This window comes from Aphelocoma coerulescens, chromosome 2, assembly GCF_041296385.1.
Source record: "Aphelocoma coerulescens isolate FSJ_1873_10779 chromosome 2, UR_Acoe_1.0, whole genome shotgun sequence".
Lineage (NCBI taxonomy): Eukaryota > Metazoa > Chordata > Aves > Passeriformes > Corvidae > Aphelocoma > Aphelocoma coerulescens.
Genome location: NC_091015.1, coordinates 10,945,734 through 10,957,475, shown reverse-complemented (window position 1 = coordinate 10,957,475; position 11,742 = coordinate 10,945,734). Strand labels below are relative to the sequence as shown.

The 11,742-nt window shown below is 40.9% G+C and overlaps 1 protein-coding gene across 1 annotated transcript in view; it reads left to right on the top strand.

Moving 5' to 3' along the window:
• Window positions 1–2,157: 2,157 nt before the first annotated feature.
• The window catches only part of ADARB2 (adenosine deaminase RNA specific B2 (inactive)), a 304,888-nt gene continuing 295,303 nt past the window's right edge, over window positions 2,158–11,742 (top strand). Inside the window, exon 1 of the mRNA XM_069005730.1 lies at window positions 2,158–2,290. Within this exon, the coding sequence (XP_068861831.1) occupies window positions 2,191–2,290 (100 nt within the window). The 5' untranslated portion in view covers window positions 2,158–2,190. The remainder of the gene's footprint in view (window positions 2,291–11,742) is intronic.

Below are 11,742 nucleotides of genomic sequence, written 5' to 3'. Positions count from 1 at the left end.
TGAATGTCCCAGGATGCTCCTTTTCCTTCTAATTGGATCTAGCTTCTCTTTTAAATCCATAAGGTAGAGAACACAGATTGGTACTGAAATACAGAAGACAGTTTTCTAAATCTGGCTTCTAAACTAAGTGACTTAAGTTCCAGACTGGTCAGAACTTTGATGTACAGTTGAACATGCAGTTGTGTTTTGCTGCAGCAGTAACATACAACAAGTTTTTGCCACATTAATAGATGAGAGTCAGCTGTGGTCAGAACAACAGAAATCAGAAGGAAAAGGGGAGAATGGTTGAAGGCTGAAGCTGAAAATAAAAAATACTGATTGCCTCTCTGTTTTCCTGCAGACAAGTTTTATCCCTGAAATAGACAGAAGCACTTTAAGGAGATGTTTACTTAAGCTATGTAGCAGTTTGGGTGATGTGTATGTTGTAAAGCAGCTCTGCCAGTACCTGTAAAAACTAGGCAAGTAAGAACCTACTTTCATGCAGAGTTTCCTGAACTATATCTGACATTCAAGCAATGCAGGTCTGGATTCTCAGGCTCGCTTACCTCACCTTAGCTGTTGAGATGGGAGAGCAGTTTCCCCCTGAGCTTTGTGCTTTGCCACATAGCTGGAAGTGAGGGTACATGGGGCCTTCTTACCATATGCGACCTGCTTCGTGGAGCATAGAGGGTCCAAGAGGTGACATCATCTTGGCACACCTGAGTTATCCGTATCCTTGTTTAATGAGCACCTTTAGAGACTTTTATGGAAGTGGTTTTGTTTATTTAATTGGAAAATCTGTAACATGTAGCTCTGCCGCCTCCAAAAATTACAGAGGCCTATATACCAGCCAAACACAGAGGGTTTCTAATAGCTGGGAGGGTTGCAGTGGAAGTGGTTAGCAGCAGGAGCCAGGTAACCTACATTCCAACAAGAGGAAGTTTTAGATGAAAGGAGTTCTGATAAACAGGGGTTTGCTGTGCTCCTTCAGCCAACTGCAAGTGCAGTAGGCACTAATGATGACATTCATTATTTAACATAATTTTTCTTGATATTCTTCCATTTTCCAGTCGCTACCTCGGTTTCCAGATACGTGTTTTTAAATGAGATAATGCGTAAGGACAGTAAAGCACAGAAGCACCTGGTCCCTCGTAACTTGAAGCGGTATCTTATCTGTTGTGTACCCTGGCTTTTTGTAACAAACATGTAATGCTTTGTAGTCAAGCTTTTCAGAGGATTGCTGTTGTCATCTTTCCTCTCTGTAAAAGCCCCTCTGCTCCCGACACTTTAATTGCACAGTTGCCTAAATGAGGCACTGCAGAGTGTTAATGTGTGAGTCTGAGCGACAACACACTCCTCTTTTCACAGAGCTTTTGCCCTTGATCGTGAATGTAACAGAGCACGTACCTTAAAAATAACTGGAGATTCAAGGAGAATCGCTACACTTATCCTCTTGCATAAGGTTTGTTGACACAGGGATCCTTCAACAGTAACTCATATTCTTTCACTGGGAATAACGAGCATTGCAATTAGTAAACTAGTTAATAACTGCGTGGTTGGGGAGGACAGCAGAGGCATTTCTGTGTACGTGGAAGCGGAGTGTTCAGTGTCCACATGGTTTAAAGCAGACAAAAAAAAAAAAAAAAAAAAAAAAAAAAAAAAGAAAAAGGCTTGAAATCCTCCGTGCAGCCTCCCTTCTTGCGAGCTGCCCCTCCAGCTTCTCCCAGACGAGGCGGTAGGATGTGTTTATTCCCTACGGGGCCATTCTCCCTCGCTTTCTCCCGCGAGCTGGGCACAGCCGGCAGCCCCGGGGGAGCGGAGTTTGGGGGCGAGGGCTGGCGGAGCTGATGTCAGCGCCGGGCGGCGGGAGCGATTGGGCTGCGGGAGACTTTGCAGCAGCAAATCCGCCCCCCTCGCCCCCCCCCACCCCCGCACCATCGGCTTCAAAGCGGCCGGTGCCCAGCAACTCGCAGAGGTGCAAAAAGTGGGCGCGGGGCCGGCAGAGCCGCGGCGGCGCCCCCGGGCATCGCCCCGGCCGGGCCCGGCACGTCGGGGCGGAGGCGCGACCCTTGCGCGGCGGCAGCGCCGAACGGAGCCCGGGCACAGCCCCGCCGGCCCGACCCACCGCCCTATAAAAGCCGCCTCCAGAGCGAGGAGAAACTCCGCGGGAGAAGAACACGTCGGCGCGGTGCTGCTCGCTGAGGTACCGGCATGACATCCGTCCTGGGCAGCGGCAGGGCGTCGGGAGGGCCGAGCGGGCAGCTGCGATGCAAGTCCAAGAGAAGGAGGAGGAGGAGATCAAAGAGGAAAGGTAAGAGAGATGTCATTTTCTTGTTGTTTTATTTTCCCACTCTGTCCGCCTGCCACCTGCACAGCATCGGCTGCTCGCAGCTCTATTGTCAGTGCCCGGCGCTCGCCGGCACCAGCCCTGCGCTGCCCCGACGGCCGGGGCGGGGCGGGCGGTGCCTTCCCCGGGGCCAGCCGGGGACGAGAGCGGCCGTCGCTGTCCCCGCGGCCGGGCACAGCTCGCTGCCCTCCCCGCGTTGTCCGGGCCGGGGCTGAACCCACGGGGGTGCGGCGGGGTGGGGGGGGGGGGGGTTCGGCAGGCCCCGTCCGGGCAGCGCTGTGCAGCGGGGCTGTCCCGGGGCTCCGGCAGCCCCGGCCCGCCCTGCCCGGCCGCCATGCCCTCCGCCTCCCCCGCGGCCCGGTGCCCGCCCGTGCCCGCGGGCAGGAGGTGCCGCTGCCCGGGCGGAGCGCGGCGCGGAGCCCCCCGGGGCTGTCGCGCCCTCCAAACTACCGCTTCTCTCCTCTTCTAGACAAGGTCCACCAAGTTTTTCTGTCTTGGTGCTGTTCCCCGTCCCTAAGCGAACCCTGGTTAGGAAGGCGCTAATTGCCGTAAGCAGGAAAAGTGAAGCTACAGGATGTCATTGCGAACAGGGAATATGCCCTAGATAACAGCTCTCCGCAAGGCTGTCTTGCTTTCCCTGTAGAGGGGATGACACACTACCGCCTGATTTTTGATGTTTTGCCTGAAAAAGACGAAGTTAACCGGCTGTGAGGACTTTAAAGTAAAATAAACTGATAAGAGGCGCAGAGTGCCAGAGATGCCCAGCTGCAATGCATTCAGCTGCAGAGATGCGAAGTCCGAGTGTTTGTCCAAGCAGTGAATATAGTCTAACCTGTAATTGTCATCTCTATGTGGTACTCACACAAGTTTTAGTCAGCTAGCTCTCAAGCTAATGCTCTGGACATGCTGTTTCTCCTTCTGATTCTAGAAAACCTAATTTGTTGGTGCCATTAGCTAAGTGTCTCTTAATTATTGATTATGTTGAAGTCAGTAAGTGCAGTATTTGATAACTTTTTAGAAAGGTGTCAAAGCAGCTTTTGTATGGTAGCTGGTAAAAACGGGTCAAATGCTAAATGCAAGACTGTGTCATTTGATTGTCACTATTTTAGCTTTCATCTGTTAACTCTCTATATTCAAAATCAAAGTGTCACTATTTTAGCTTTCATCTGTTAACTCTCTATATTCAAAATCAAAGTAACAAATAGTGACCTGCACACAAGTAGAAACAACAGACATGCAGATATATCAGGACTTCGAGTAGATGTGCAACCTCAACTTGTTACTCTGGGTTTTTAGCGGGTTATAACACCTGGTGAGAAAGGCTGCCTTTTACTTGGCATTACAGAAGAAATTTTAAAACACTCAGAAAGGAGAGCGCATATATTCAGTTCTCTTTAAATTTCCCTGTAATCAAGTTGTGCTCTACAGGCTTTTTTATGCTGATTTGTTCTAGCAAAACTACTTTTCTACAGAATTGCAAACTTAGCCTAGCTTTAGCGACCTGGACTCGGCCAGGAGAAAAGAGTAATCCATTAATCTATGCAATGGAGGAAAGGTGCTTGGTTTCATTTTGTTTTTAAAAGCAGACGAAAGTTAGTCTTTCAATAAGACTTTTCTGATGCATCCTTTTTTTGCTTTGTTTTGCCAAAACAAGGTGGAAGTTGAATGTCTTTTAAAAAACCATGAAAACTTGCTCAACAATAACTTGGTAGCTGACAGCTATTTGCAGAATGCACAGCTGGAGGTGGATGGCATTCTAGAAAGCGCTTAACTGACCAACATCAATAAGAATGTGCACTTGAAGTGTTCTTTTTTTATTCTTCCCAATGTGCTATTTGCAACCACTTTTCAAATAATTTAGTTGGTTAGTATACTAATTACAGACCTGTGTTCGTATGATTTTGTTTTTCCTTTCTTTGTAATCACAGTATACATTCATAAAAATACATATTCCTGTAAAATCCTGCTGGCCAAAAATTTCCTGTAACTTAAGGCATGCCCAGTATAAAACCTGTTGGATTTTACTATTATGCTATTTTATTTAGTGACCATCTATTTCTGCTTTTTAAATTATTTTTATGTTACCTAATAAGAAGGTTTTGCTTAACAAACAGACTATTCAGGAAACGAGTCAAGAAAATGTTTCTTCGGCTTTTAAATTACTGGGTTTTTATGAGAATCATTAGTGGGCTCCACTATTTTGCAGGTTTGATCTGTTTAATGGATTGTGAGAAAGTCTTTGCAGAGAGTTAGACCAAAGACACTTGCTTTTAACTATTCTCCAACACATATCTTGTTGTTTGTAGCGGGAATGCTTTTAGTAGCTGCTTTAAAGTCTGTAACTAGACACATGTTTACACAGGGATACCTATGGACATGAATAGACAAAGAAATTCACTATAGTCTTAAATTTAAATTAAGTATTAGACAAAGTAAGGAAATGAATTTCTGTCACATCCCTTCTCATTAAGGAGGTGGACTCAGAAAATTATTTATACAACTTACTGTATTTTATTACACATTACATATGAGCTGTGCTTAAAACCAGGTTTAGACATTGCCTAATAGAATATCTAGGAATGTACAGCAGTAGAAACAATTATTATTCTCTATTTAATAGTGTTGCGTATCCCCTTCTGTTTTACTTTCCATGTTTTCAGCCATCTTTTTGCTCTGCTTAGTGTGAATTATAAATTTGTGTTTGTGGGTATAGCACTTCACTCCATTTCTTTTATACCTGGATGCTCTGTTTTAGGAGTTTCTTGGGGGCAGAAAGCAAGTTCAAGCAAGGAGAGCAAACAGCATCCTCTGAATAGCTGAATTTCCTTGTGCATTTAGCCTAAAAAAACCAATAAAAACCACATCTAGTAAGAATCAGAGAGAAAATTTCCATATATGCAAATCAAGCACTGAAAAGTGTAGGACACTGAATATGATTCCAGGGTACAATATCATCGTCCAGTAATTAATTTGCATGCATCTTATTTTCATGCTTATGAAATCCAGCAACCCTTTTAGTAAAAAGATCCTGCCTTAACAATTAATGTCTATGCAATGAATATTATATTGCAAGCATATATTTACAGGGTGATTTCATTCAGTTTTACACTCTATGCAGAATGTGTGTTAAAAAGTTAAAATGTGGATATTCAGAATGATTAGTATAGGTAGAAATATTTCCATTGTCATTTAGAAAATGAAGATAACTCTCAGTAAGAAGTAAATACCTTAATTTTTCAAATATCTAATGAAAAATAAATATGGATGCTTGACAGATTATCTGCATACTAATTTCATGTGGCAGCAGTAATAGATATTTTATATTTCTGTCTCTGGTTATTTTGAGTTGTTGGGGGCTTTTTTTATCAGTATGTATAAAATGACCAGAGGATAGAAAATTACACCTTTTGATTTAGAGAAAACCATTTTAAAGTTTTAGGGTTTTGTAGGCAGTTACTGTGTTTGTGGGTTCTTGTGTTTTCTCAGGGCTCTGGAATATGGCAGGGTACTGGCAGAACTCAGCACGGCTTGTGCTGATTTCATAGCCTGTGGTATAGATTTTGAAAAGAAGGCTTGTTTTCCCAGATAAGTCATTACAAGTAGACCAAACAAAAGCAGAATTGCCATTTACTGATAATACTAAAAAGGCCACACTTCAGCAGCCTCCAGCAACTTCTTAGAAATCAACACACAGAAGGTAAGTATGAAATAGGGGATTGGAAAGATAACCCTTCTGAGTTATTTTCTGGTGTAAGACAACAAATAAGCCACCTTATTTGCAATGCCATTTTATAGGGCTACTGAATGAAGTTAATTACTGGAAGCAGGAGGGGATCAGGTATTTCTGATGTGGTAGAAAGCCATGGCCAGGGTTGCTGCTGATACAATGGGACATGAAATAAAAGTTGACAGAATAAACTAAATAAGGGCAGCAAGTGGATGAGAGAGGCAAAACGATTGTGAAATGAAATTCCATGAAAAATTAATGAAATAGAAAGATTGTGCTGAAGATGAAGGGAGGAAACCAGCTTGGTTCTTCATCATCCTGCAATGCCAAAGTAATAAATGAGCGTGTTTCATCTTGGCGAGGTTCAGGGACACAACTCCTTCCCCACAAAGGGATTGTGTTGTGCTTCAGGACGTGTTCCGCTTATCTCGTGCCCTGACAGCTCGAGAGGAAGGGAATGGATTTGGTGATAAAATTAAATTGATTAAACCTTTATCCATCATCTAATTTGGTAGCTTTCTTTTTTCTTTTCTTTTTTACTATTACCTCCAACTTCTAGTGATCCGTGTAATGACAGCAATTTGAGATAGCATCAAGGACATTAGCTACGATGACTGAACTTAAATTTAGAATAAAAATACGGGATTCATGAGTCCATATCTAAATAGCAGATGATTAGGTTATAGCAGACTAGTAACTTCCTAGCAACAGCATGTAATTGTGAGGACAATAAAATGGTGTATTTTACTTTCAATGAGAGCAAAATATTTCAGCTTTATCTCAAAGTATTAATTATGTAAGTAGAAAATGCACTGGTATGAATATTGACCACATCTTACATGAACAATAGCATATATTGTAATTTTTACGCTTCTGAACACAGATGTCAGATGTTTTGCTTTCCTCAGTGGCAATACACAGGCATACAAAGCTAGTGGCAAAGAATCCTACTGTTGGAAATTGCTTCATATTGCTTAAAATTTTGTAGCTTCTCCTTGGTGATTTGTGTAGGAAAAGTCTCCCATAAGGTGACAGCTTTGCTTACAAGTTCCAGTTTAAGTAGTATTAATGGAGTTTTTAAAATACTAAAAGGCAGCCCTTTCTGAAGTGAAACCCTACAAATGGAAAATGCTGCACTAAAAATTAAAGGTCGGATGAAATTGCCTTGTGAAATATCGAAGTTACTAAAGGTCTGTGCAAACTTTGTTCTTGTAATGCCTTATAAGGTTAGCAAGTCCCAAAAAAGCGAACATGAGGGTATCTGTCTGATCTCTGTTAATTGTACTACTTTTGAATTACTGCTGGCCAATATTGTGTAGGTTTTGCGAGTAGTAATGAACCTGAATTGATCCCTGTGTTTACAGCTAACTATCTCTACAACCTTTCAGGCAGTTTACCGTTTTTTCCCCGTGTAAGTGATTAGTTATCCAGGCAAAAAAGGCTGATATGCATCAGTAGATAGATCATTCTCAAGGCATCTGTGATGAACCTGACATTTGCTGTGTAAAACAGCTTGTTCTGCCTGCAAATTATGTAAGTTCCAGTAGTAAAACGAAGCGCTTACCTTTCTGCTGTGGCTGACCTTTGTTCCCCAGTGTATGAATTTGAAACGAAGCAGCCAACCCAGAGGAGTTTTAACAGCATATTGTGATATATAACATATTAAAAACACTGCTTTGTTAACTGGCGGAAGCAGCTTGTCAACCCATACTAATAAGCAACCCTCCCTGAGTCATAAAATAGCCAAATTTAATGCTTTAACAGAAAGCATTAAATGGATGGAGTTATTGTCATTCAATCAGTCTCGAATTTCTTGCTTCTTACAGCAGATTTGAAATACGAGGATGTATTTTTGTACCCTGAATTGACAATACACACTCCAGAGTAAGGACTGGACATCGCCATGGCTGGTTTAATGAAAATCTCTGCTAAGCAAAGCGTGATAACAAGGGAAGCACGGAGCAGGGCAGAGTGCGTAAAGAGCAGGACAGCTAATATTGAAGATATTACCATGACATTAATGAATGAAAGGTGTATTTTCACTGAGTATATTCTCTTTCGTTCTGGCTGTTCTAGCTCCCAAATGTGTACTAGAAACAGTGAGGATTCAGAGACATATGGCAAAAGGGATTAGAGATGTGTAAAATTTCAGTAGAGGAAAATTGATAAGATTTATATAGTTTACTTTGGAGAAAAACATAAGAAAGGATACAGTAAAATCATATTAAAGAAGAAAGGATTATTAAAAAGGTAAACAGGCTACTCTAATTTATTCCTGATTTTTTTATTTACTAAGACAGAGGCCTTTAAGGAAGGAAAATTTCAGCATGTCTAATAGGAGTGGAAGGACTTTTTATGTTGAGACTATATGTAGCTTGCCTGGGAAATTTGTTAATTCAATGTATGAAAAAACAAAACTTACTTGTAGGGAGTTTGAGGTATTCGATTAGCCCAGCTGAGACTCATGATACTAAGTTTGATGCTCACTCCAGTGACTGTAGGCTTTGGCTTTATGTAGGATACATTAAGAAGGATTTAATTTTTTTAATATGAGATATGAATCCTCTTTTTCAGGAAATTATCTGACTCCTGACTTGCTTGGATTAGGTGGAAAGGTGATTTGTAGGCAATTTAATCACTCCTGTGCATTGTGAGGCTTTTTGCACTCTCCTCTTTCCCCAGCTGAAGCCGTGGAGTGGCAGCGGTTCAGGAGGTGCCTTTCTGCTCGGCTTCGCGGCCGTGGCGACGCGCGTCCCTCTGCCGTGTGCCTCCCAAAACCAGCCACACAGCTGGGATGAAGGCAGGCACATTTCCTTGGAATATTCCTGACATCTTTTTAAGTCTCCTTCCTCTCTGTTCCCACTCAACACCCTTCATGGTATTTATAAAAATAGACCGAAATTCAGACTGATTCCTAGTCTTTTACTTTGATGCTGTAGTGAGGTTAGGATGATTACAATAAAAATTAATTCACCCCACCCATTTCTTATTCTCGTGAAAAAAAGGAGCAAAAGGATGGAATAAAGGGGGGTGAAAACAAATTTTACAAACACATGATGATTTGTTAAGCAGAAAAACCCCACAGGTACTGGTGTGACTGTCAGTGCATCATCATCAGATAAATATTGTGTCATAGGGGATTACCCCTGCAAACTAATCTGTGTTTGTGAAAGTGTTTTGCTGGGTTTGGGTTTGGTCTCAATGCTAAACCAACTCCTGTGTCTGATTTTGGAGTTGTGCCACTTGTGAGTGCCGTTTCTGAAACCTGCCCTACGTGCTGGTGGCATTTTTGTGTGGTATGGAATGAGGAATGAGCAATAAGTAGATATCAGCAAAATACTTCATGCTAAAGTGTGACTCTCTTTTCCCCCATTTCATTTTTTGTTCCTTGCAAGAGAAATGGGGCTCAGAATTATTAACAGAATCACCTTTCTCTAAATGCTAATGAAACATCAGCGAGAAGAGTTAAAGCTGCTGGGAAGTGTGGGAAGAAATAAGTAGAATTTGACAGATATTTTATCTCCATCTTCTTAGACATTTACACACAACTGATTTTATGCAATTGCTTGCTTCTTGCCACTTCTCGGAGACTGTGAAATGGCTATTTATTCCTTAAATAGTGGGATTTAACAAATGTAAAATGATGGCTATCAAGCCAACTGTAATAATGTGTTACCTTTGTATAAGGCCTAATTCTGCTGCCCTTATTTAGAGTAAAATTGAAAATGAAACTTCTCAATATCAGTCAGGGAAGCAGAACTGTGTTGTCACGTCCATTTATTCTGTGCCTTAATATATAGGTACATATATACATTTTTGTGTGAAATATCGTTGTCTATCTGTATGGAGTGAATGACTGTAATAAACTCCAACTTGTATTAGACGAAGGGTCTTAAAGCCTGTAGAGTTCAAATTATATGAAGGATTTTTATATTCCATTAAAGTATTTTGTTTAGTGATGTAAAAATAAAATACACTTATATCATTTGTGTTTATTCACATTCATCCATCCATCCTGTAAGAATTCGTAATTTTAAAAATATATGTATAAAAATTCTCATAGTATTTGTGTGTGTTCTTTCTCTATGCAATAACAGTCATCTTACAGACAAATCACAAAGGCACAACTGCACAAGGAGTATGATTTTTTTTTTTTTTTAGAGTGAGAAATAAAGAAGTGAAAGATACTTCTTATAAGCCAGACTTTCTAGTGTATTTCTACATTCCATTTGAGTAGGTATGTTTTTTGAGTAGCTAAGTAATTCAGCATGGTGAAGAGAGGTGCTTATGCAGGAGCCCATAATTCTTATGTCAGGAAACCCCAAATGTTTACCAAAAAAGTGGTTTTGGTCTTATGTTTCTTTGTGTGCTTATCTTTCTCCAGCTGAATCCTATGAAAGGACTAACAGAGCTGAAGCCAGCTTTGAGCTCATGCTCCATATTACATCCATGCCAGCAGCCCTGCTGCAAATCACCAGACAAAATGGCCATGGCTTCTTGAGCAAAACTTACTCAAAGTTGACTTTCATTAGCTGATTTCCAGGTTGTAATTTCCCTTCCTCATGTCAATCATTGCTATTTGCACGTCCATATAAATGGTGATTTTGGGAAGCAGGCTGCAGTGGTCGGCATTGCCTCATTGTTGAGCAGCGCAGACAGTAATTAAATTGGAGCTCAGCTCTTGCTGCTTGTGGATTTAGGAGTTTAAAAGAAACAGTACAAGAAAGGGAATATTCTTTAATATCACTGACAGCAGGTTTCTTCCACTTGCTGCTGCTTCAAAGATTATTGATTAACCCATGTTTATCATCTATTTATGGTAAAGCATCTGATGCGTGTCTGTTGTAAAATCTGTTGTTTCTAAAATCAAGATACTTGACTTGTTTGCAATTTATGCCTATGATGATCAGTTTTTACAGCTGTGTAACAGAGAGTTGCTTTAACTGGTGCTGTGCCCGCCAACAGCACTTCTTGTGCCTTCAACTGAAATCCATGAGCACAAGACACTTGATGCTATGGGTTTTTGGTGGCTTTTTGTTTGTTTGTTTGTTTGTTTTTAATAAAAATGTTTGACTCTGAGAATTGTTTAAATTTCCTACATGGGAAGAAGAGGAAATATACAACAAGAGTGTTCAAGGATAAATGTGAAGCATTTCAGTTCTGCCAGAACAAGTCAAAAGCTAGTCTTTCTAGGTTAAGTTGTACCCTCTTATGTTCTTTTAAAAAGAGACTTTATGTCTGCATTCATTTTTTTTTTTTTTTAAAAAAGAAGAATTTTGCAATATTTTCTTGCTACAGCACAAGGTGTGAACTGCAAGGTGAAAACAGGCAGTAAGTTACAAACAGGACCAGCTACCAGAAGATGGTAATTAAGTGTCAAAAAACCTGGGGATTTAAAAATATATACACTGGTTTTGAGTAGTCAAAAGTGAAATAGTCTTTTGCAGTTAGAAGTCCCGTTTGTAATAGAAGTAGTTTAACAGAACGCTGCTTTATAGATTGGTTAACCCAGACACATTTTTAAGCCAAGTAATACATTCTGCTTAAATGTGGTAAGAAGCCATAGTCAAAGATGTTTTGCCAGATTTTCCTGAAGGCTAACAGTGAATTCCTTATTAAATTTGTACTTTTATGATGTAAGGCACATTGGACTATTTTTCCCTGACAATGGTAAAATGATCCTTCTCCT